Source organism: Gamsiella multidivaricata (genome assembly GCF_025024155.1).
Source record: "Gamsiella multidivaricata strain RSA 2152 chromosome Unknown BC939scaffold_41, whole genome shotgun sequence".
Classification (NCBI taxonomy): domain Eukaryota; kingdom Fungi; phylum Mortierellomycota; class Mortierellomycetes; order Mortierellales; family Mortierellaceae; genus Gamsiella; species Gamsiella multidivaricata.
The window spans coordinates 1-24,875 of NW_026251749.1; the positions used below are offsets into that span (position 1 = coordinate 1).

The 24,875-nt window shown below is 49.1% G+C and overlaps 8 protein-coding genes across 8 annotated transcripts; 4 read left to right on the plus strand and 4 right to left on the minus strand.

The window, feature by feature from the left end:
• Positions 1 to 45: 45 nt before the first annotated feature.
• BC939DRAFT_504013 (uncharacterized protein) lies at positions 46 to 354 on the plus strand (the record flags this gene model as incomplete). Its single annotated transcript, XM_051560473.1, has 1 exon — positions 46 to 354. One exon carries the CDS (start codon positions 46 to 48, stop codon positions 352 to 354), a length of 309 nt encoding a protein of 102 aa, XP_051411174.1.
• Positions 355 to 490: 136 nt separating this feature from the next.
• BC939DRAFT_194524 (kinase-like domain-containing protein) lies at positions 491 to 3,647 on the minus strand. The gene is made up of 7 exons (XM_051550553.1): positions 3,425 to 3,647; positions 3,223 to 3,283; positions 2,740 to 3,121; positions 2,415 to 2,631; positions 2,199 to 2,318; positions 1,980 to 2,117; positions 491 to 1,887 (listed from the first exon to the last, which is right to left on the minus strand). The coding sequence occupies exons 2-7, from the start codon at positions 3,269 to 3,271 to the stop codon at positions 559 to 561; spliced, it is 2,235 nt and encodes a 744-aa protein (XP_051411175.1). The 5' UTR covers positions 3,272 to 3,283; positions 3,425 to 3,647; the 3' UTR covers positions 491 to 558.
• A 2,029-nt stretch (positions 3,648 to 5,676) lies between these two features.
• BC939DRAFT_477961 (P-loop containing nucleoside triphosphate hydrolase protein) lies at positions 5,677 to 6,608 on the minus strand (the record flags this gene model as incomplete). Its single annotated transcript, XM_051558721.1, has 4 exons — positions 5,677 to 5,955; positions 6,047 to 6,249; positions 6,333 to 6,578; positions 6,599 to 6,608. 4 exons carry the CDS (start codon positions 6,606 to 6,608, stop codon positions 5,677 to 5,679), a joined length of 738 nt encoding a protein of 245 aa, XP_051411176.1.
• BC939DRAFT_194511 (muts domain V-domain-containing protein) lies at positions 6,590 to 10,578 on the plus strand. Its single transcript, XM_051550552.1, has 7 exons — positions 6,590 to 7,358; positions 7,447 to 8,311; positions 8,406 to 9,058; positions 9,152 to 9,363; positions 9,461 to 9,586; positions 9,681 to 9,807; positions 9,894 to 10,578. Exons 1-7 carry the CDS (start codon positions 6,762 to 6,764, stop codon positions 10,440 to 10,442), a joined length of 3,129 nt encoding a protein of 1,042 aa, XP_051411177.1. The 5' UTR covers positions 6,590 to 6,761; the 3' UTR covers positions 10,443 to 10,578.
• Positions 10,579 to 11,128: 550 nt separating this feature from the next.
• Positions 11,129 to 17,798, minus strand: BC939DRAFT_454365 (uncharacterized protein; the record flags this gene model as incomplete). The annotated part of the gene is made up of 7 exons (XM_051556055.1): positions 11,129 to 14,283; positions 14,371 to 15,686; positions 15,784 to 15,939; positions 16,036 to 16,347; positions 16,445 to 16,663; positions 16,763 to 16,858; positions 17,462 to 17,798. The coding sequence occupies 7 exons, from the start codon at positions 17,793 to 17,795 to the stop codon at positions 11,317 to 11,319; spliced, it is 5,400 nt and encodes a 1,799-aa protein (XP_051411178.1). The 3' UTR covers positions 11,129 to 11,316.
• A 1,082-nt stretch (positions 17,799 to 18,880) lies between these two features.
• Positions 18,881 to 20,517, minus strand: BC939DRAFT_454369 (uncharacterized protein). The gene is given in 3 exon segments (XM_051556056.1): positions 18,881 to 19,501; positions 19,520 to 19,863; positions 19,967 to 20,517. 3 exon segments carry the CDS (start codon positions 20,331 to 20,333, stop codon positions 19,043 to 19,045), a joined length of 1,170 nt encoding a protein of 389 aa, XP_051411179.1. The 5' UTR covers positions 20,334 to 20,517; the 3' UTR covers positions 18,881 to 19,042.
• An 89-nt stretch (positions 20,518 to 20,606) lies between these two features.
• Positions 20,607 to 22,702, plus strand: BC939DRAFT_411997 (uncharacterized protein). Its single transcript, XM_051552944.1, has 4 exons — positions 20,607 to 21,097; positions 21,194 to 21,367; positions 21,460 to 22,054; positions 22,130 to 22,702. Exons 1-4 carry the CDS (start codon positions 20,978 to 20,980, stop codon positions 22,486 to 22,488), a joined length of 1,248 nt encoding a protein of 415 aa, XP_051411180.1. The 5' UTR covers positions 20,607 to 20,977; the 3' UTR covers positions 22,489 to 22,702.
• Positions 22,703 to 22,964: 262 nt separating this feature from the next.
• On the plus strand, positions 22,965 to 24,233 carry BC939DRAFT_194713 (uncharacterized protein). Its single transcript, XM_051550555.1, has 3 exons — positions 22,965 to 23,542; positions 23,645 to 23,864; positions 24,191 to 24,233. Exons 1-2 carry the CDS (start codon positions 23,170 to 23,172, stop codon positions 23,818 to 23,820), a joined length of 549 nt encoding a protein of 182 aa, XP_051411181.1. The 5' UTR covers positions 22,965 to 23,169; the 3' UTR covers positions 23,821 to 23,864; positions 24,191 to 24,233.
• The last annotated feature ends 642 nt before the right edge of the window (positions 24,234 to 24,875 follow it).

Consider the following 24,875-nt stretch of genomic DNA (forward strand, 5'->3'; position numbering starts at 1 on the left):
CAAGACGCTATTTGTCGAGACTGAGACTTTTCTCTGCTCCGAACTATGCGTCCGTCCAAGAGTCACCCTGATACAGAGTACAGGGAATCGTGGGACACGCCATCTATGAAATCCATTGCGGATATATCGACAGCACACGAGTCACTGCAGGAGTTCAGACTGCCGAGACTTTTATTCCATCCGGAAGACTGGAGGGAAATTATCCAGACATTTGATCTCTCTGCGCCGAAAACACTGGGTCTTGCGTACACCAATTTATTTGTGGACGAACTCAGACTACTAGTCAATCGCATAACAGAGTGGTTCACGGATTTCTCTGGAGTGCTTGGATATTTCACATACGACCCTTTGTGAAAGCATAAAAGGCTCCCAAGTACGGACACTCTGCGCCAAACTTACATCCAAAACGTCGTTTCTCAATGTACAGGGGCTTTAAAAATAATACTCGGCTGATAGGGATCACCTAATTCACCAAAGTAAGAGACTGATTGGTATAAGCCGTTACTAGGCTGTAATTTATTAATGCTCTGTATGCAAAAAGAGGTAATCGTAATGTGCTCAATTTTGGTCATCATGCCCTGTTGACGCGTAAGATGGTTGCCTGTGCATATTCCTATCCTCCGCGCGGACAGAAGACACAGAGGGCTGCCACTGATAGGCAATGGGCTGCCTCACAGGCCCATCATCCAACTGCGATCCGCTCATGCTCGTTGTATACGCGCTCATGGGCCGCATCTGTTGTTGATATTGCTGCGACCATTGTTGAGGACCCATATCAAGCGGCCGACGAGGACTGGACGAGATGGTGATGTTGTTGTTGTTAGTGCCTTGGCGAACCGACGAGGTGTAAGAATGATTAGGTGATGATGGAGAAACAGCGGCCGGCATCGAGTTGCTGGAATATTCCGAAGACTCGCGGCCACGGACAGCCCTGCGCGATATAGGGGGAACCATTACCGAATCTTGCAATGGATCAATCAAGCTGTCGTTGGCCGTGGCGGCGTATGAGGTCAAGGATAAGTCGGATTCAACTGATGAGAACGGGAAGGATTCAGATTGTCGGGACTGCCGCTGACGCTGCTGCTGCTGCTGTTGCGATGAAGAGCCGTGGTTGGTCGCTGGAATAGTAAAAGAGGTGAGCGTAGGCTGCGCAAAGGAATTTGGTGGCGAGGATGCTGGTATTGTTCCGACTGTCGCTGCCGTGCTCGTACGGTGACAGGGTGACCCAATGCGCAGACCCGTAACATCATCTTTAGGCTGCAGTGGACGCGGTAATGATAAGGGGGGCAGCATGATGGCCTCGCTCTGCATCATATTGTCTGAGTACTGGGCGTCGGGCCGTAGTTGCTGTCGTTTCTGCGGCTGTTGCGGTTGCTCCTGCAATTCAAAGTACCCTGCTTTCTCCGCGTCAGGTCTGTACTGGTAAGAATCGTTTCCGGCATATTTGTTGGGAGTCGCTTTGAGCGCTGGACTACTCAGCGGTGAGTTCCTATACATTGGATTCGTCAGCGAGACCTGGTCTTCATCCGAGTTGAATCGATCCCGTCCAACGCGATCACTCGGACTGTCCGGTCGATACACTTTGGGTGGCGGCATTACAGGCGAGATTTCTATGCATCCGCTGTTCGTTCTAGTCACAACTCCATCTAACGTGCCACTGTTCATCTTAGGATCGTTGGATGGGCGAAGAATGCGACCTCTGTTGAGGGAATGAGACCTCCTAACTTTGGTGAAGTCATACACTGTAAACTTGTCCTCCATCATCTGCATCTCCGTTGATAGCTCTGTTTCAGGTGTCATTTGGGCACGTTTCTTGGCTTTGAGCGGATTGTCTTCCATAAGCAGCTCTTCCAGCTCGTGTGTAGCATCAAAGTTGGCACGCTTAGACTATTGATAAGGAATATATGTGTATGTGTTGATGAGGGGACAAAGACATTGCGGACCAAAATATACTAGAGTCAAAGGACAGGGCGACTTACATCTGGCTCAAATGGCGGAACCGCTTCCTTTGTCACTAGCTTGTTCCATTCGATTCCTTGAAACCATGGATGTTTTTTGAATGCGTCTAGGCCATCGGGCGTACAACCAAGACGTTTGCTAATGTCGCGTTCGCAGAGCTGTAAAGAAAGTAACAGTCAATGAGATGGTTATATTCTAGGTGACATGATGCTAGTATATTCGATTCGCTTAAAAACTACCTTTGAAAGGACATCCAGGCAATGTACGCTGACCATGTCTTGAACATTCTCAGGAAATGGCAACGGGTCCCGCAGAATGGAGCTGGTCAATAGATCGTTACTCTTTCCTCTAAATGGTCGCTAGTTAGCCATACCAAGGACAAGTGTTGGTTGAGTCAGCATTCGGCGCTTAGATATTCACGTCTATTCACCTTGGCAGCAATTTCGCACCCATACCTTGCCAAACAGTAGCTCAAACATGACGACGCCCAGACTCCACCAATCGACGGACTCAAAGTATCCTTTCCGTAGTAGCACCTCGGGCGCCATGTAGGCCATGCTTCCCGCGATAGAGAGTAATGGCTTGGACGGGTTGTAATATACAGCAATGTTGAAATCCGTCAAATGTGCATGTCCATGCTCGTCCAGAAGAACGTTGTCAGGCTTTAAATCTCTGTTGAGGGTTTATCCGCGACAAAATAAGATCCAGCAATGGTTAGGGTGCTCCCAAAGCAGTAAAAAAAAGGCTATAAACATCGTAGCCATGGATATGCAGACTTGCCTGTGGATAATTCTCCGTAAATGGAGAGCATTGAGCGCAAGTGCCAGCTCCGCCACGTAGAACCGAACGACATCTTCTCGCATTGGTCCTGCACGCTCAAGATGAAAACGGAGGTCGCCTCCCAACATCAGATCCAAGACCATGAACAGGTTCTCATCGTCCTGAAACGCATATCGCAGGTTGCAGATTAGCGAGAACTCGACTTCCTCCAGCAACCGTCGTTCCTGAATGATATTTTCAACAGCCCGCATCCGTATACATTTTGCTTTGTTGATATATTTTAGTGCGTAGATCTCCTTTGTCTTCTTGTGCTGGACAACCCGTACTTTTCCAAAAGCGCCTTTCCCTACAGACCGAAGCAGATGGAAGTGGGATAACTCGACTAGAGAAGAGCACACAATAGATAATACCACGGAGCTTCATAAGCATTTGACTCAGGCCTAAAGATGATAGCAAGTTTGGAACAAGACAACGCAGGCTTACTTTCTCCATTGAAATCGATTGCTTCTTCTTTACAGCAACCGGCTCCCATTGTTTATGAGTACTGTTTATGTGATATTTGTTGATGACAATATGCAGAGGGACCTTGTTCAGAAAGACGAACAGGAAAGGTATTTGTTAGAAGCTTTGGTTGTTACTGGAAGAAGATGCTGCGGGAGTGCGAGTTGTGCTCAGGTTTCTTTACAGGGAGGGTATAGCATACGCCGAAAGGTGTTCCCGAAGGTAGGTCGGTTGGCGCCTCGTGAGTGGACTTCGTTTATCGTAATGAGGGAAGTTGATAGTTGGAATAATTGGGATGGGCGACTGTTTAGCGATGAACAGTAGTAAATACAAAACAAGTTAGCGGTGCGACAGTCGGGAAAGATAACGTAAAAAAGGCGTTGAGTAGGTCAAAAAAGGGCAGGGCTCCCAATGCTACATGGTGCACTGAGACCTAGTAGGAGTGGACCAGAGCTTAGTAGAGAAGAACGGTGAACGCATCGAAATGAAGGCATGGAATGAACGCCCAAGGTGCCACAAATGTTTGGAGCAATAGAACGTGAGAAGTCCCTGCTGACCATCGTGGCCTTGATTGTTCATGTCCGTACCCACAAACGAAAATGAAAAAAATCGAAAACTTGCACGACGAAAAAAGGAGCTGTGTCAGGGACGCAGACAAGTGGCATTGAATCCCAACGGCTTAATGGCGGTCAAGCTGCCAAAAGACCTGTGAGTGCGGAAAAAAAGTGGAACGCGGTAATGGAAAAAAGGGGGGCGGGACAAGTGTTGCAGGAGGAGTGGTAATCCAGGACTGATTACGAAGGGACAGGCACCAGTAAGAACGAGAGCGATAGGTGGGCCGAGGAACATTCTTGGACAATGAGCCAAGAGGCGCGTGTGTTTTCCAAAACTATTCAGGTATTGTCAGCAAGATCCTCCCTCCAGATACCGTATGATGATAGCGAGAGCTATCGGAGGATGCAGTAGGATCAGGCTCGGTTGAGAGCAGCGCCCAAGGAAGAAACCCCAGAGGTAGTCTACATTTATAGTCGTTGGTCTAGACAGGATATCACCTGCTGAACAAGGGCACCGGTGCCGTTGTTGCCATCGCGCTTGCGAAGTAGTATTGGTGTAAAGCAATCGCAAAGAAAATATAGAGTGGATCAAAAGGGGTTGAGGACCGAGACCATGGCGAGAGGGTTTGATTCGTATCCTGACAGGTGAGTAGCTTAGCAATTGAGGTAGTTAAAGTTGTGAAGAGGCTCGGCGAGAGGTGTAGGGACACTTGGGGGTTGAGCAACGTACAGGGCAAAAGAGGGAATTGATGGACGACAGTGTAGACAAGCATCTGGCAGAGTGTTCACAGAAGGGGGGGAAGAGCGTTCCTGAAAAAATGAAATATGAAAATGAATTGGCACAAAATCCTCAAAAGTTATAGTCCGAAGCGGTGCAGTATCGGAGCAGGGGTCCAATGGGTCGATCGTTCGGTCCACGCTGCTTTCGCTCACTGTCTGCTTCTTCATACTATCTACATATGAAATTAAAGGTACCATGGAAATACGAAAAAAGAATCACTTGGGCAGCAGCGATGGTTGCACACGCACATAGAAGGTGTATGGTTGAACGAGGGGGAGAGGTCTGGATGCATGCAGACTGGCATGGTGGCGAAAACTCAACTTGCCTTTACTGAAAGAGCAGGGAATGACAATAGTAGACTGGTGGAGTAGAGGTGATGTGATAATGCTCGGTCGGTAAACAAGGTGTGATGCAGTGTATGGTGCGTAAGTTGGTTGATGAGTGAAGGGTCGTGAAGTATAAAAATAAATATTGTATGTAGACAGAGTGAGAGTGGTGAACCCGATTTACAAAGAGAAGATGGAGGATGAGGATGAGGGACAGGAAGAAGCAAAGGGCTACTCCCAGAGTGCAGCTTGCTCTGGCAAAATAACTTCAGCAGAGAGCAATGCTCTGTATATTTTGGGGGTGCAATGCCTTTCTGGTGTGTGTACCTAACCCAGGGGTACACTCAATCTCAGTTTCGAGTACTTCGAGTACTAAAATCTTAATCGAGCGTGAAACGATCAGGATCTTCTACGCGCATGCTCAGCTGTTGTATTCACCAGGATGGCAAATAGATGAGGAGCTTAACAATAGGGTATGCACACACTAAAACCCGATGGACTATCTAGACCCCGCACGCGATCGTCGTTGATAATACGTATGGGCCTATCCGTGTAGATAGATCCACAGTCTCCCCAAACAGAACGCGCCCCATTGGATCGTATTTTGAACATGTATAACAGGAAGTATGTTTCTATGGGATGATGGGCTTTATTGTGAAGTGCCTTGCTACTCTATTTTCGTCATGCTTCCATCCAAAGGCCGCTTAGGCAGTGACTAAAGAAGAACCGAGGCGACAGTGGGTTAACAAAGACATTCGAAAGAATACCGCAGTAATTATACCCGCAATGCTATTAAGGCATGCTTACCGCTGTTGATATAGGCCCTGAACATGGCATAGGAGGTCTCGAGGTCGTCATTAACGATGGTCTTGTCATATGCACCCTCTTCCTTGGCGTAGTCAAGCTCAGCCTGAGCCGCAGCAAGGCGACCCTGAATGTCAGCCTCCCCCTCAGTGCCGCGACCACGAAGACGCGCTTCTAGCTCCTCAATAGAAGGGGGCTGAACCGATACGTAGTATGGGTTCAGGTCCGTAGCCTTGACTAGTTTGACGCCCTAATTATTCATAAACCAGGTTAGCCCACGATTGATGGACTGCCTAACGAAACACAAAGCTGGGTTCTCTCTATACAGTTAATAATCGCACCTGCATATCAATGTCCAAAATGCAGATTCTGCCAAGGTCGCCGACATTCCTGACGGCCTGAATTGTGGTGCCATAAAGGTTACCGGAGAATTCGGCGTGCTCGATGAATTCGCCACGGGCAACCCCATCCATGAATTGCTCCCTGGTCACAAAGTTGTACTCGACACGGTCAGTTTCGCCAGCGCGTGGAGAACGAGTTGTATCTACAATTGAAGGCGACATGGCCATTTTGAGTTATCGCCTGAAAACTGCATGTCGTTCAGTTTTTTATGATATGATAACTTACGAGAAACGCTGAAGCCAAACTTGTTGGGATACTCAGCAAAAAGACGTCTCAAGAATGTCGACTTGCCGGCGCCGGAGGGTCCAGAGACGACAATGGGTCTTGAAATAGCTATAGCTGCGTTGGGAGGGACAGAAGGGGCACAGAAGAATTGATGAGGACCAAATATCTCTTCCTGCCTACTGAGATCAATTATGAATCGCTTTGCTTCATCTGGTAGTGCAGTATCCTGATGAGGTGAGATCTTTGCTAAAGTTGATGCTTTGTACCTTTCGACATCTTGGTATATGAGTGTATGAGTGTATAGAAGTGAGAAGTGAGAGGCTCTGGTTTACTTGCTTTATTTGTTACTCTGTGACTCGGAAAGGGTCAGGCTACACAGCTCCCTCAACAGCACAGCAAGGATCAACGATCTGGAGCAAAGCATGGAGCATGTCGACAAGAAGTTGCATCCGCCTCAGACAGGTCATTGCTGGTCCCACACAAACCCCGCACCCTTTTCCACTTCGAAACCCAAGTTTATGGAGCAAGGTCACCCATCGACCTACTACTAGCGTCCCGGACTGGAATGGGGCCCGTGTTGCCACTAAATCGACTACACGGTATTATCACGACACGGCCATCCGTCCCTCACCACCATGGCTCAAGGACGCAAAACACGACGCCAGTCTACAAAACGCATCCGAAACATCTTCGCAACCTACGACAACGAAAAACTCCGTCAGTAAACCAATACGATCAGTATTATCCTTTACCGATCTCATAAGCGTGAATCCAAATCCAACGGTTTTGCCCGCAGATATACCATTACCCGTTGAGCCCACAGAGGAAGTAGATGTGAAGCTTAAAAAGAAACGGAAATCGAAGGCAAAGGTGGATGAAAAGGCTGCGGATCAGGAGGTTATCACGACCATAGCAGACTCAGCGGGGCCCAAGAATCGTCTCACACCTTTACGCAAGCAGATCCTAGATTTAGAAGCGGCCTATCCAGACTGTGTTCTACTCGTCAGAGTTGGAGAGTTTTATGAGGTAGAGTAGCATATCTATCCGCAAACATCGTCATTGTTATTGCACGCGTTCGGTCCGCCGATGTTTCTAACATGCTATCCCTCCACAGTTGTACGACCATAACGCCGTTGAATATGGTCCCTTACTAGGACTCAAAATGACGTCCAAGACATTTAGCGGACAATCCATACCATTTACCGGTTTTCCTGTCCGACAGCTCGATCGCCATCTTGAAACCCTGGTCTCCAAACATCACCTCAAGGTCGCCCTGTGCGAGCAATTCCTAGACGATCATGAAGGCGGCAACCGATCTTTCCGTCGATCGGTATATAGAATCATCACTCCTGGTACCTTAATTGATGAGCAGTTTCTGGACCAGGGTGAGAACAACTGGTTACTTGCCGTTGCAACCGATAAGACAAGTCGTTTGCTGGGTCTGTCTTGGCTCGATCTTTCAACGGGTGACTTTTTCACTCAAGAGACGACCTACGACAGTTTTCCGAACGATCTGGCCAGGATCCGACCGAGGGAGATAATCGTCAACTCCAATCTTAAGTATGGTCCTGAGCACGCGGTCTTGCAGACGATTCAAAAGCTGGGTCCCTTTGTCGTGAGTTTCGAGGACATGCGGTCGGCAGCCCAAATGTCGACTCAGCGCGAAAACGAGATACTAAGAGAGGCAGAGGAACAGCTGGGATTTCATCCGCGGCACTTGAAGCCGTTTTCGAATCGTGAGCAGTCTGCCTGTTTGTCTATTTTGAGATATGTCAATCACACGCAGATGGGAAGACGGCCGGTTGTTCAGCAGCCGATTGAGTGGCAAGATGGCTCCATTGTGAAGATCGACAGAAACACGATTGAAGCCTTGGAACTAGTGCGTACACTACGTGATTCTTCGAGAATGGGAAGCCTGTTGCACCACCTGGACAGGACCAAGACTAAAGCGGGATCACGACTGCTCGCGGATTGGTTAAGTATGACCTACGAGAGGACACGATAATGGTTGTGTTGAACATAAATCGCGAAATTCTAACCTTTACTATATCCCTATCTCGGTTTTTCATCCAGCTTCGCCACTGACTAGCATCAACAAAATCAACAGGCGTCTGGATATGGTCGAGTTTTTGGGGAAAGACACCCATCTCATGTATGACATCGATTCTTATCTCAAGGAGTGTCGGGACGCACAGCGAGCCATTCAAAAACTATCTCTTGGGCAAATTGATCCTTATGACCTCATCGCGATTCGTAACACTCTCGAAGCGCTCCAAAAGATCAAGAAGCGTATGGCGGACAAAATTATGCTGGTCCAAGGTCATGCAAGAGCAGCACCAGACGCCATACCGGCATTGGTTAAGGAAACAGTCGATAGCATCCATGGGCTAGAGCAGATCTGTAACCTAATCCGCAATGTTGTTGATGAAAGCATGGAGCAACGCCAGGAATATGGATACATTAATGAGGGCGTTAATCCAGCCTTGAATGGACTGCATGTTAAGCTGCGAGAACTTAAGGAACGCAGGAAGGCGCTTTTGGACAAGTGGACAAGCCATCTTGGAGGGGCCAAACCTTTTGAGATCAAGTCGTCGTTTGGATACCGACATGTCGTGGAAATGAGGAGCACTATCACTGCCGAGCGGTTGCGAGATATGGTGAATGGACAAGTTGTGGATGTCTCACATACAGATCAGAGACGGTCAAAAGTGCGCTTCCAAATACCGGTATGATGCCATTGCCTGGTATGTGAATCGAAATGCAAGCATTTGCTCAAGTTTCTTATTGACCACTACAACTCTTCGGCTCAATACGTAAAGGTATTGTCTGAGATAATGGAGTCAATCGAGAGAATGGAGGCGCAAATTGTTCAGGAAGAAAAGAGCATTCTCAGCGCTACTCGACTCGAGATTCTGGAGGAGAGTACGGCTATCATTCAGAACTGCCGGTATCTCGCTCAGCTGGATGTACTTTTGTCCTTTGCATATATGATGCTGGAGCGGCACTACACCCGACCCGTGCTGAATCAAGGGTATAGTTCCCAGCTTGAATTTGGATTTTGAATTCTTGGAGTATATTGATCGGCTGCACTATTCTAATAAGTTATTGTTCTGTCTTCCAATTTCCAGTGGACAGTCCGTCATTGTGTCCGGTCGCCATCCGGTCGTAGAAATCGCTTTGTATAATGAAGGCCGCCAGTTTGTGGAGAACAATTGTTCAGTGGGTCAAGAGGAACTCATGTGGCTCATAACAGGGTAAGCGCATACATAAGTATCACAATGGTAGCATTGTAAATAATTCTCCTTGGGATAAGACACTAACGACGTCCCTTTCACTTAAAATGACTAGCCCGAATATGGGAGGAAAGAGTACCTTTCTGAGACAGAACGCGATTTTGACAATTATGGCCCAAATGGGCTGCTTCGTACCAGCAACCAGCGCTCACCTTGGAATCGTCGATAAGGTCTTTAGTAGGGTAAGGACCCCTCTATCGCTCTCTGTGAATGTCGCTGAAATTATGCAAGTACAGTGTTCTGACCAGTCTTAATATTCGTCAATCAGCTTGGGGCCTCTGATAATCTTGCAAATGCACAATCGACATTCATGGTTGAGATGACAGAAACAGCATCGATTCTTCAACACGCCACTGAGAAGTCTCTTGTGATCATGGACGAAGTCGGACGAGGAACCGCAACACTGGATGGCTGTGCCATTGCTTATGCGACCTTGCATCATTTGTACCACATCAACAAATGCAGGACTCTCTTTGCGACACACTACCACGAGCTGGCCGACATGGTGGGTGCTATCAACGGTAGTCATGGTTATTCCTCAGCTCTCAGTTCCCAAGACGATGCAACTAGTGAGGAGGGAGCGAGTAGCGCGGTCGCTGCTCGAACACCGTGGCGAGGACAGGAACCCTTGGACCATGTACGTTGTTATCAAACGACGCTTGAGAAACAACCTGATGGGTCTTATGCCTATATTCATCAAGTTATTCCAGGGGTTTGTCGACAGTCGCATGGAATACATGTCGCAAAGCTAGCAGGGATGCCGCAGAGTGCTGTCGAGGTGTCTGAACGAATTCTACGAGTTCTTCAAGGAGCATGACCACAATAAAATATCAAGTTGAATCGACTACCTCAATTTGTAAATGCGTTCCTTGATCGCTTGAAAGGCGCACTGTCCAGATTGCCCAGGAGATATAGGATCCGATCTCTCAGAAAATATAGGATCCTCATCCTCATCCTCCTTGTACATTTTCATGGCCCTCTCTAGATCCTATCCTATCCCGTCCTCCGTTGGGGCCAACAAAAAAAAATTGGTCAAAATCTTAACCGAATTTTCATAATGCAGTAAATCCATAATCATAATTCAATGCTCACTCTTGTTGCTCATGATACACCATGAGACCGATTGAGAGTTCTGCGCCTAAGTCTGTACAAGAGTATGGTGGAACTGTCCTGAGATATTCCGACATATCCCTTTGTAGTTTTTCAAGAGCTGAGCAGAAAGGGTCTGCAGGTTTCAGTGAGGGGCAAGTCGTGAGGGTAATTTATAGCTGATGTTGCTTAATGGTAAGCTGAGCAAAGGCACATTCCTTTCTCAGATTAGAAAGACATATGAAATTTTTGCACAATTCTAGAAGTAAGACCATAAACGGAGAACATGCGAGCCAAACCCACTGGAAATGCGATGCATGATGTTTAGCGCTACACGTGCACGCCTATTTAGTATTTAGACTGACTCCCTGGTGGCTATACGGAAAATTCTTTGGGTCACACGAAAAGCTGCAGATGCGTTAATAAGTTAATGGTTTTATTATTTTTTTTTGCCGGTGGTCATTGTGCTGGCTCTCATGAAATGTGCGTGCGAATGTGTAAAAGATGCGTGGAGAGTGGTGCATGATAATAAACAAGAATCTAAAAAAATAACTTGTAGCTCTACTGGAACAAAAATATAAAAAAATGTCCTCCTCCTGTCTCTATTGCTGCTTTCTCGCATTCTCAATCTCGTCAATCATTTGCTCATACTCCTTCAGCCGCGAGGGGCTTCGGTCATTGAACGAGTGGGTATCCACAGTCTTTTGCTGTTGTTGGTAGGTGGACGTGCGTGGCTGCAAGTGCGCAAGGTAACTCACGCCCACCTCTTCGTCGTCTTCATCGTCGTACATGTAGCGATTAGCTCCTCCAGCACCGGTGTTGTTTCCGTAATAGTTTCCATACTGCTGTTGCTGCTGACGAGGTTGTTCCTGGCGAGATTGTTCCTGGCGAGGCTGCTCCTGCTGTCGTCGAAGGGGCGACGCTGACTTGCGACCGCCTTCCGCCCCAGAAGTAGTACCACTGCTGCTGGCGGCATTGCCCTTGTTCCAGGGCACCTTCAACAACTCGAGCTCTCGGGTAATCGAGTCCACAGAATCGCGATACAGTCGAGAGTTAATGTCCTCATCCTCATTCCTGAGGCCATCCGTATACTGTCCTCCTCCGCTGTTCTGGGGGGAGCCGGTATAGTTGTACAGATCATCCGTGTTTGTATACTGGTTAGGACTGGGACTATTCTTCTTCTGGATCTGAAGACCTGAAGGAGATGATCCTGAAGGCCTGTTTCCGTTCCTGCTGCCCGCTCGAGGGCTACTGCTGCTCCTAACGGCGTTATTAAAATGCTGGTTCGTGGATGAAGGATGGTGATGTGCTGAAGACGATGAATGCGGGCCCACGGCAGAGTTCAATGCCGCATTCGATTGACTGACACCGCGAGCGAGCTGCTGGCTCAATTGCTGATGGAAACCCGTAAAATTGCTCGAATTGAGTGGCGAGGTAGGGTTGGATACACTGCTCTGCATGTTCTCCAGGAGCAGGGCGACCTTCTTCTCCGACTCCAGCAATCTAGCCTCGAGCACAGAGTTGTCACCCTCGAGAACCTGGATCGACTCCTGAGCCTGCTTGAGTCGCTGCTCTAGATCCTGACGCTGCTGTGCAAATACCGCCAATGTCGCCTCTGAGCCAGCACCACCCTTTCCGGACGAGGCACTGACGGCGGCAGCCTGTGCCTGGAGCGCGTGATCGAGTTGTGTCGCGAGCTGCTCGTTCAGAGTGAATGCGTTTTCCAGTTCTCGCTGCTTCGCTTGGACCATTTCCTGGGCTTGATGGACCTCGTTCACCAGTCGCTCTACATCCGACTTGAGTTGCGCTTCTTGAGCCGTTGCCTTGGCCTTGAAAGCGTCCGCTTGCTCCTGCATAGTCTCGACTTGCTCCGAGATGGCCTCGTTCAATGTCTCGACTTCTTCAATCCGCTCAGTAAGCGAGATCACCTTTCGAGAGAGATCTGCAGAGTGCGACTCAGCCTCAGCCAGGCGGTTCTGAAGGCCACTGATCTGTGCCGTCAAATCGCCACGCTCCTCATCCCAGTGAAGCTGTAGCATCTGGACACGTTCGTCTTCCTGTCGCCTGCCATCGACACCTCGCGACTGAGAGAGCTCACTGCATCGGGCATGGGTCTCCTGAAGCTGCCTCAAGTTGGCCTCAGCGGTCTCCTTCTCCTTCAAGGTAGTTGCTAGATCATTCTTCATCTTTCGCAACAGAAGGCCAGTCTTTTCCGAGTGCTGGACTGTCGCCTGTCTCTGAGCCTCAAAGGTCTCCATCTGCTGCGTGAAATGTTCACGGGTCTCCTCCAGCTCCTGCTCCAGTGACTTGGCATGTTCCTCTGTCCGCTTGACCTTGGCCTCCATTGAAGCAGCATAATCTCCCGATCCACGGACCGCTGCTTGAAGCATGATGTCTTCAGCAATGATGCCCTTCTCTCGCATCACATCCTTGAGTAGTCCAAGTTGAACCTCGTTATTCTCCACTTCCTTGACCTTATTTTCAAGCTCCTGCTCCACCTTGCTGAGCTCGTTCATCAGCTCTGCGTTGCCCTCGCGCACTCCTGCCAACTGCTTCTGCAACGAGATGGACTCCGCCTTGGCCTTCATAGAGCTCTGCTCCAGTCGCGAGAGGTCAATCATAGCATCTGCCAACTCTGCTGCAGACTTCGATGCCGACGCCTGCGAATTCTTGTGTAGGACCTTAAGCGAGCTGAGTTCGTGCTCCAACTCGGATACCTTCGAGACCGTGTTCAGGATCGCAATGCTGTCATGCTTGCGCTCTGCCGACTGCGCCGGTTTGCCGCGTGGGTTGAAGGCACCCAGTCCATCTTCAACCAGCTTTCGTAGAGTGATGACCTCGTCTTTGGAAATCTGCCAGCGGTTTTCTAACTCCTCAGCCTTGGACTGCAACCGTTCCGCCTCACCCCTGTATCGACCGAGCTCGCTAGCCAGCTCCGATCTCAGAGCCTCCAGTTTCTCCAGCTTGCCCGAAGACTCGTCACAGAGAGCCTCTGCACGCATGGCTCTCTCATTTGCAGCCGAATAAGCCATCTGCGTCCTCTCCAGCGCTGTCTGATGCTCCTCGACCTGCTGCTTCAGGTCTGTAATCCTCTGCAACAATCCAGACGACTGTGATTGGTGTCCTGAAAAACCAGCTTGGCTCTCTGCCAGCTGGGTTGCGCACTCTCGGGACTCTGCTTCAGCTTTAGATGCACGTGCATGCAGTGATGCTAACTCTGCTAAAGCCCTGGTATGGGCTGTCTGCGCCTGTTCTGCCAAAACCGATGCACCGTTCGATCGCTCCTCAGCTGCAAGACGTGCCAATTTCTCCTGTTGGAGACTCTCCTGACTCTTGGCATACTGTGCTTCCAGAACTTCCATCTCCCCAAGAGCGAACGTCAGTCGCTTCTCGAGGTCTGAAGCGCGCTCCATTTCGACCCGGGCAAGGGCTCCAGGGTCTTGCTGGGCGTTTGACATGGAAGACAATTTTGCTTTGAGATAAGCGGCCTCCTGGAGAGCGCCTGTTCTGATACGCTCGGCTTCCTTAATCTTTAGTGAAGCCGCCTGAGCCTGAGTCGCAATCGACATCTAGTTTGATTGAATGACAAAACGTATGTTTTAGATCCAATTCCCTGTTTATCGACTGTAAGAAAAGAAATAAAAAAAAAGTCATACCTTGGCATTCCTCAACTCTTCCTTGACCTTTAACAGCGCCTCTGCAACTTTCAGCTGATGTCCATCCAGCTGATAATCCGCAATCTCCTTTTCCAGATCCGCCATCGAGAGCCTCTTGTCGTTTAAATGCGCCTGTTGATGCTGCTGGAATTCACTACCTGACATCTGGCGCGCCAGCATAACTTCCGCCACTAACCAGTTCTCACGTTTCCGCAACAGCGCCAGCTCATCGTCGCGTTCCTTCATCTGCTGCTCCAAACGGCTGTATGCTTCCTGTATGGCCATATTTGCGGGCGCAGTCGAGCCAGATTCCGCTTGGCTTGCGCCAGCAGCAGATGTGAGATGGGGAGGAGGAGTATTTGCTACGCGGCTGTAAGCACGTCCCGTTGCAGGGGATGGGGACCGGTTTGTGATTCCTTGAGAGCCTGGTGGAGGCATGGAGCCACTTGCAGGCATTGAGATTTGTCCCGAAACTAGTGGCGAAGGTGTTGTGGGCGCCTGTGGTAGATTCTGGCGCGTACCAGCAGACAGCGGAGGAGGAGGAACATAGGTTTCTGAGCCATTGCCTTGAGTATCCTGCGAGGCAGCGATGACGTCCATAGCGTAAGGGTTGACCTCATCTTCCTTACGGCTACTAGCAGGAGCAGCCGGCGACAAACCATTGACTGCCCGGCGCTCGTGTCTCGTCGTAGTAGGACTCATCTCTCCGCGGTTCGGAAGATATGAAACTTCAGAAGAATTGTTTAAACGAAGGGATGAAGGGGAGTTGGCTCCATTACTGGGGGGAGCTCCGGGCATCGCCTGCATAGTTCGACGATTTGCTGTCGGGCTAGTATTGCCTGCTCCGGAAGCACCATATCCACTGTTCGCGTCCTCCTTGAAAGTTTGTCGCCGCATGGCAATAGATATATGTTCTGATTGTTGATCGTGGGCTACGCTGGCTCCACGGGGTGGCGGTGCACCCATTGTCGTTAATGGACGCTGACCAAGTTGTGGATTCATGAGCTGGCTGGTTTGCTGAGATATGTTCGGGTTTGCTGCCGAGACCTGTCTGTCGACTGTTGCAAAAGTTGCTGGAGAGGTTGGTCGCTGGGTTAATGACCGATCAGGGCGTGCAGGTCTATCTGGGCGGTCTGGTCTGTTGGGTGTCTGAGATTGACCAGAATTGCGATCCGAATCGACATCTGATGGGATATCTCCTTGCTGCTGTTGAGATGGCTGGGGTGATCCAGCCCCTGGTCGATTGGGAATGAGTTTAGCAGACGAAACCTGTCGAGGTGGTATAGTCTGAGAGGCATCCGGAAAGCGGATCTTGGCTATAAAAGTGGGAAGAGGAATAGAGAAACGATAATCAGTACGGTTTACATGGTTGGTCTGTAGGATTCGTGCCATAGCGACCGCACCACAACTTACGGATCTCAAGATAATGGATCATAGCAGAATCATCACCGAGACCCTGTTGAGTGTCTCCTCCAAGCACGTAGATTCGGTCTTTTATCGTGCACATGGTGTGTCCGCTGCGAGGGCTGGCTGCAGAGCCAGTGTTCTGGAATATATACCATCGACGTTCTAAATCAAGACAGAAGTGCACGCCTCGTCAGTACGCTGAAAGCATATTGCCGGGTATCATAGCCAAGGCCACTTGAGGCCATTAAGACCACTCACCGTGTATCCTGAATGCATAGGCGTCGTTTAGCTCTGTGCCATCGGGGCTGGTTCCTCCAAAGACGTAGAGCACACCGTCAACGATGACACAAGCGTGGCCATGACGACCCGTTGGCAGATATCCTGAGGCTGGAATGGGTGTCCACGTGTTGACACGTGTGTCAAAGCACCAGATGTCATTATAGAAGTAGTCTGCATCTGCTCCTCCGAAAATATAGATTTTACCATCATAGACAGCTGTACAGTGACCTGACCGTGCTGGGGGTGACTCGGTTTGTGGTTCAATGAACTCCCATCGCGGGTTATGAGTGACTATAAAAGTCCGAGAGACACAATTAGCACCGTTATTGACCTTGAAAGCTCAACTTTGGGTGTGGGTATGGTGAATGCAGATTATAAAGGCTCTTACTCGTCTTCATGTCAAAGGAAACAATGTCACCGAGATAGTGGTCGTCGACCTGGCCTCCAAAAATGTACATCGTTGTGCCGACACTGCATCCGGAGTGAGAGTGGCGCGGTGTGGGCAATGGAGCCTGAATCAAAGGCTTGTTCCATTCCTTTCTGGCCGTGTGCAGCACATGCAGACTATCATCACACTGCCCCGTCGTCTGATCCCAACCGCCAAAGTCTAGCGAGATAGCAAAATAATACACGGCAATTAACGTCGAGAAGATTGTGCAACCATCAAACCGCTAATCTCCATATCTAAAAATGTCAGCTCACTTACAGATGATATATTGGCCAATGTTCACAGCGGAGTGTCCGCTCTTGGGCATAGGTGGGTCTGCACTTGCAGGGGCCACAGCCTGACATTCGAGGGACACTAGCAAAACCACATATGCAAAGTAGTTGATACGGGACGATGGCAAGGGGTTATTATTAGCATCTCTGACAGATTGAGTTTTGAACCTCTGATTAAATATGGCCCAATGCTTAGTTTGGTCAGTCGTGTGTCCTCAAGGATAGGAAAGAGGTTGGGGATGGATCACTTGAAAAAAAAAAAAGCAAGCAGTGAGAGCCCGTGTGAAATATCATCAATGATGAGTGTTAAGCAAGGTCGCGGTTCTCCTGAACGGGAATCATCATGGGGCAACCAAATGGGTGACGGAGTACAATGCCAGGTGCCCAGGCATCCAAAAGGGTATGATATGAACAGTCGATCGTTCATTTCTCCAGGGGATAAATAACCATTGTAGGCGAGAGCGATTTGAGCACGCTTGAAGAGCCATTAACTTTAGTCCAAGAAAAGAATCAGAGCATTGGATCTATTTGTCTGCATGGCCATCGATCCGTCCTGTTCATTTCGTTCATCTCTTAGAGGGGTCTGAAAGAATCCCTCTGATCGTATCTTTTTCCTTTCTTTTCTTTCTTTTTTAATCGTTGTCGGTGGGGTCAGATATCTGATCTAGCAAGCGAAGGATCTTACCGGTGTCAATGACAAAGAGATCGTCCTTTGGAACGCCGCGCTGGTTGCCACCAAACACAAAGATGTCTGTTCCTGTAGAGGTGACTGAACCTGTGTGCTGAAACCGTGGAAAGGGGTTCAAACCAAGGATCCGCCGTTGGGTCCAAAACAGTTGAGGAGGAGGAGGCGCGCTTGCTGAAGCTGAAGCTGTAGATCCGCTTGCTGTGTAATGCAATGCCTGAGGAGTTGAGGGAGGAGGTGCATTGCTGTAACCTAGCTGTTGCTGCTGCTGCTGGAGCTGCTGCTGAAAGCCTGGGGCGTTGTTCTGAGAGGACGTGGGGCTCATTGGACTCATTGGCATGCCTTGACCCGTGGGCGTTGCCGGCGGAGGTTGTTGATATCCCTGGGAGTGAGATTGGCCAAGGTTGTCATTATGGGTGAGGTTGCCGGCACTGCCATTGTTGTTCTGGTATCCTCCACTTGGACTCGGTGCGTTGCTCAGTCCGAGGCCATTGGGTGGTGGAGCTGGTCGCTGCTTTGTGATATTATTGTTGTTGTTATTATTGCTGCCATCGTCTTTTTTCTTTTTAGTGAAGAGGCCTGCCATGTTGGTGAACGTGAGAAGGCGCAAGAGTTATTGTATCACTAGCAATTGATCAATTGAGCATCAAACGAATGAAGCCGGGAGGGGCGGGGCTATCGAGGAAGGTTATGAATAACCTCTCTTCCAGGAACGGCTGAGGTGTAGATGTAGGTGGGGTGATAGTTGCTAATGGGGATGAGCGAGATAAGGGAAGGCAGGTATTATGGCATTCAGAAGAAAGGAAGGCAGTGTTTGTGATTAAAGATAGGGAGAAGGAGAAAGTTAAATGAAGAAAAAAGGGAGCTTAAAAGGAGGCCAGTTAGTGGCGGTGGGCGGAGTGAAGTTGGATGAGGTGAGTGATGATGACGATGATGATGATGATGATGATGATGATGATGATGATGATGATGATGATGATGATGATGATGATGATGATGATGATGATGATAATGATGATGATGATTGATTGATTGATTGATTGATTGATTGATTGATTGATTATTGATGATGATGATGATGATGATGATGATGATGATGGAGCATCCTCATCCATCGGTTCGTCCACAAAATTGAATTAAATTAACGACTAACTTTATTTTTTTTACTACATGGTATTCTCCGCTGTAGGAGGTCGTCTCAGCACCTTCGGATAATACGGCAGGCCCTGACAATCAAGTTGCTCATGAAATAAACTGTCTACTTTGAACGGATGTAGAAACTATGTTTCCATCCGCAATCGTTAGGATGCTTAATTCAGGAACAACAGGAGCAATTGGAGTTGATACAGCAATGCTATATACTTTAACCATGTCTACAGGAACAACGTACCTTTAGTCACGCAATAAACCCAAGATTATTCTCGCATACTGTCTGCCGCACTTTATTCTTCTTTATTGTTATCAGTTATTACGTCCAGGCTACGTATTAACATTGGTTCAGTAGGCATCCAAGTAAGGCGAGGAGCATGCGCCTCCTTCTGAGCAAAAATGCTGCCCTTTCAACGTGTGTCCGTGTCATGTTTAGATGCTGCCAGAAAACAGCATCTCGATCGCCCCGTTGACATTTCCACCGGCGGCAAGCAGTGCGCGGATATTCCTTGCCGCGTCATAAAAGCCCATCTCGTTCAATTGCTGCAACTGAACCTGAAACCGCACCTCTGGTGGCTCCTGAGACTGAGCAGGGGCAGCTGTGCCTCCAAATCCAGCACCGCCCATGGCAGCCATCTGTTGAGCCCAGTATTGCGCCATGGGGTTAACGCCCGTTCCTGGGGCTCCTCCTAGCGCAGCAAATGGGTTCGAGGCCGGTGCAGCTCCCGAGGTTGGCGTGGTCGTAGCAGTAGCTGAGGTAGGATTGGATGATTGAGTTGTCGCCGTTGGTGTGGTGGTACTTGCTGGAGCAGGGCTGGCCCAAGGGTTGTACATGTTCCCCGGTGCTCCTCCAAAGGCTCCCATGCCTCCCATACCGCCCATGCCTCCCATACCGCCCATGCCTCCCATCTGCTGGCTCATCTGGGCGACCTGACGCAACATCTCTGGATTGGAGATCATTTGTTGAAACTGGGGTGACTGAAGCATCTGTTGGACCTCCGGACCCATGGCAGCAAGAGTCGGATTCATGGCGATCATCGACTCCAGCACTTGAGGATTCTGAAGCATGTTGGACATGTATTGCGCAAAGGTGGGATCTTGCATCATTTGATTCATCATGTTGGGATCCATGCCTGGCATGCCTCCTCCCATTCCTCCGAGGCCACCCATACCACCGCCACCCATACCACCACCCATCATACTGGTCCAAGGATTAGGCATCGCTCCAGCTCCGGCTCCGGTCCCAAAAGGATCTATTCATGATATCACAATGAAATGCAGGACCTATATCAGAGTTGCGACACGCAAGCATGGGCTCAAAAAGTATATACATCAAGTGAGGTGGATAAAACACACCTGCAGTAGCTGTAGTGGATGCGTTTGTCGAGGCTGCGGTGGTGTTGGTAGCTGAGGCAGGAGCAGCAGGTGTGCTGGTCAATGCTGGTGTGCTGGTTGCTGAGGATGCGGCAGCGGCGGAGGAGCTCGCAGGAGCAGCACCGCGGACCATATGGACGGTATGACCCTCGGCGATCTTGTAGGTCTCAAGGGTGTCGGCATCCTTGAGGACACGGCCAGAGTATATCAGACGCATGCGGTCTGCGGGAGTATCGCAGTTCTCGGCGATCTTTTGCTTGAAATCGAGGACCGTCTCGGTGACCTTGATGGAGATGACATACTTTTGGTCGTTTGAGGCCTTGACGTTGATCGAGATAGGCTCGGACATGGTGTCTGTGAAAATATGTGAAGATGTGTGAGGAGAAAATGGGGAAGGAGAAAAAAGAGGGTTGCAAACGAACAGTGTGCCAGGGGAAAGTGGAAGACGCAATTCGAAAGAACCAGCTGGAAGGAAATAGTGGACTACACAAGGAGAACGAGCCCAGGAAATAAAGTTGTGCCAAGAAGGGGCGAGGGCAGCAAACGGACGTGTGATCGATCGCCCCATAGCCATTTAAGGCGCGTATCTTGCCTTCGGCGAGCCATAAAAAACACGCATCTTCCCATTCCTGTTGTGACCCATGTCAAGACAGTTAACGCGCACCAGCGCAGGGAGGATCGACATCTACAAAAGCATAACTAATTGAAAATATATCGTCCTTCCTTTGGGTAGGGCTTCTTTTTTTTTTTTTGCGGGAGGGCAATGAGCGAAATGCGAATACGACGCCACCAAAAAACACCCTTGTCTTTTTCATTCAGTCGCATGCGTGGGAATTCAATCGTGTTACATTCGTTCAACAACGTTTTTTCATTCACCTTCATTCATCTCATTCAATCCTTTCTCATCCAACTCTTCGGGACCTTGTCTCCCTCTCCCCCTCCCTCATTCCCCGCTCCGTACGATATCCTAAGGAGTTCAATTGATATTTCAGAATGCTCCAAATCCGCAAAGACATACTGCCACCTGAACTGTGGCACATCAATAAGTATGCCAGATGTGTTCATAATACCATTGAGGCAGCTTCCGATGACCTCCGCGCTCTCAGTCTGAAGGTATTACATCGCATGTCGTATTTTCTTGCAATCTTTTGCTGGTTAGAAGAGAAGGCTAAGCGCATTGGTTGTATGACGGCCCAATCTTATTACAAGATCCTTGACAGCGCCGAACTAGGGCTCCATGAATTCAAATCGCATGCTTGGTTGACAGAATACCTGACCCGCAAGGGGTTCACTGTCGAGCAAGGCAAGTCTGGGTTGGAGACTGCCTTTATCGCCCGTGCCGGAGATGATTCTGGGGCGGTAACAATTGGGATCTGCTCAGAGGTAAATCTGATACATCTCTATCCTGCAGCTCATGGGAATTGTGACACATATTTCTTACTCGCCAGAGCTGAATTCCTTCCTCTGTTTTATAGTATGATGCCCTTCCAGGGATCGGTCATGCTTGCGGACACAACCTGATTGCCATCTCGGGCGTTGCAACAGCGTTGGCTCTAAGGGCTGTCATCGAGCAGTTCCACCTGCCTGCGCAGATTAAGCTGTTTGGCACGCCTTCAGAGGAGCGTGACGCCGGCAAAGTCACCATGCTGAATGCGGGGGATTTTGAGGGAGTCGACATCTGTATGATGCTTCATGGAGCCAATGCCGATGTCATATACACGCCGTTCCTCGCGCTCGACACGGCCACGGTAGAATTCTTTGGCAAGGCATCGCATGCTTCGACCACGCCTTGGGAAGGGATTAACGCTTTGGATGCCGCCATGGAGGTGTACACTAACATTGGTCTCATGCGCCAGCAGATGCGACAGGATCAACGTGTCCATGGAATAGTTTTAAATGGTGGCCAGGCCCCGAACATCATCCCGGAGTATACGAAGAGCGCATACACGGTTCGAGCGCCCAGGTCTGCGCAGGTCCAGGAATTGAAGGCCAGGGTTGAAAAGATTTTCGAGGCTGCTGCAAGGTCAACAGGATGTACCATGAAGATGGAATGGGGTACACACCTTAAAGGTAACGCGTGCTGAACAATGGTTCTTCAGCTATGCATTTGCTTCAATTACTCATGAATTTATTTTTGCAAAATAGATATTCTGACGAATGAGCCGCTGGCAATCAAGTTCGAGCAGATAATGCACAGCCTCGGACTGAAGTATGCCTCCAAAGATGAACAGCAGAGTAAGCTGTCAGGCTCTACGGATATGGGCAACTTGACGTACGCTATGCCAGGAATCCACCCTATGTTTAATATCACGAACCTGAATGGGGTGGATGAGAAGTCGTTCGGTCTTCACACCAAGGAATTTGCCACTGCGGCTGCCCGACCTATGGGACATACGGCTACCTTGAGGGCCTCCAAGGCCCTGGCCTTGACTGGTATTGAATGTATCCTCGATCCTGTCTTCTTGCAACAGGTCAAGGATGATTTTAAGAGACAGTTGCTCTGATATTGTTCAAGAGGCTTCAATCTGAAGGAATGTCTGAATGAGATAAACAGCGTGGTCTGTGCCTTTGGTTTTGTTCGCCCATCCCTGTGCATTCTTTCCTTCTCTGCGGAATAAAAAATATCTCCCTCCTTCGAAAATGCAGTTTACCGTGGCGGAAAAAAAGGAGGTCGAGGAGTCCATAAATGCAACCACGCCGAGTTTTTTCTTTAATTTACTCGATTCGAGTAACGAATGGATCTGACAACGGTGCCAAAGTACTTTTGAAAGCAGGTGCAACTGAACATGCTACAAACAGTGCTCCACATTTGCGCATCCGATACTGGATTTATAGACTGAAAGTTAGAGTTGGCTGCCTTTCAACAGGACCACTTGTAGATGGCCCAATCGAGCGTCAAGCTGTGCTGAGTCCACCCAGATACCCTTTTTACCGCAACTGCATGGAGTTCCGCCTTTTGATGACTCTTGTCGTCCAGATTCTACTAAGTCAGGGAGAAGTACCATCCCTCGATACAGTGCGCACGCTTTCATCATCATTTCAACAGCACTCGACGACCATTGTCACTACCACGGTAGTCCAGTCTACCAGCAGGAGACCACATCCGCACGATCAACCTCCCCCCCTCCACCAAGGAAGAACAGAGAGCCCGATCCTTCTCACACGAGTCCGTGTGTTGTGGATGTATGTATTTTATAGTGCTCCTGTATACATCCCGAGCAGAACATACCGTGTCCAGCCTCGAGGGTTGTCTCCATCAAAGTGGTTTTCTGCAAGCTGGGGCAACAAAACACTTTCTTCTTGCGATCGACCAAGCGTGCCTGTCCTTACACTTATCCTTACTTGCTTCTGCTGCCACGCCATGGTTTCATTTCTTTGGTAATCATGGCACACTTGGCAACAACGGCATAGATCGCACTCCTTGTTTTCCGTCCTTCTCTCTTTCTGCCCTTTTCCTCTCTTCCTGTCTCTTCTTTTTATTTTTGCCCCTTCCCTTCCCGCCCGCTCACGCTCCTGTTCGTCTCGAACATTATTCGTTCCATCCTCCATCCTCCTTCGGTCAGCATCCTCACACGGACACCTCTAAACACCTTCATCACAACCCTGTATCGCCTCTAACGTCATCATAGCTTTCTTTGTAACTTGCTATCCCCTCCACAGTATCCATATTTCACCTTAGTTTGGCCTTCCTCCTTCGTCTTATCTTCCCCGCTGCATCTCATGGCAGACGTTGCTGGTGCAGCGATCTTCACAGTCCGTTCACCACAATCACTTCTTTAAATATCGCATGGATGTCCTTGGATAGTCTGCTTCTCATCCCTCTACTGCCTTCTTGAAATTTCAGCAACCGAGGGTCTCTCCTTGCTCATTTCCAAAGCAGGTAAGGCCAAAGAAACCACCTTTCACAAATTATTTGTTAGCCCCCCTCCTTCCCTTTTTTCATGGCACAAGCCAAGTCATAACAGACTAACAGACTGTCGAATGGGACGTGGCACTATATCTTGTGGCCATAAGCCGCTATCTTTACATGCCTCATTTTCAGGGACGCGCCCAAACCCGTCCGCAGCCCCCTATTACAGTCGCCACCAGCCGTTGTTTTCTCTCCTGTTTGACATCGCCCTGCATACTCGTCTCTTGAACATGAGCCCTTCACACTTCTGAGCTCCGTAGTTTTGATCTTTTCACTTCCACTCTGCCGGCGCATAGATCCAGGATGGCAATGGGCGTATCAGGCCGAACAACTTCCCTTCAGAAAGCGTTAACTATTCTTGCCTTGCTTCATCACTCTACTCGGTCCTAACTACTGTACTACCAAAGCCGAACTGCCTCCTTATGCATGTCGTTTGATTTCAGCGCTACGGCCCGCATCTCCAGCCGTGTCCCCATTTCAGCTTCAACTTGTGCGACCTTCATCCTCAAATTGCACATTACTACCATTAATCATTCAGGTCGGTATTTAAGATGCTCATTCCATAATCTAACCATTACTCACCACAGCGATTTCAATCCAGACGTGTGCTGCATTCACCGTTTTTGTTCTCGTGGTAACCCACTTTTTTTTTGTGTTTTATGTGTATTAAAGCAAGATTCCCTGTAACCCTTGCAATCTTTGCAACCCTTCAATCTCTTGTCTTCCAAATTTTGAGATGGCCAATATTCTTTGCGAGATGCTTATGGTGCGACCTTTCTGAAGTTCCCATCATAAAGGTCTTTCTCTTTTCTTCCCGAGCGCCCCCTTTCGCCTCCTGCCGAGAATGTTGCAGCGTGCCCATTTAAATGAACTGGGCGAGCATGGAGGGGACTAGAATGCGCCAGCGAGGACAGAAAAGAATAAGGACTATGTCTGAGGGTGAAGTGCGCTCGCGTTGATTCGTGGTCGCACAAACACGTA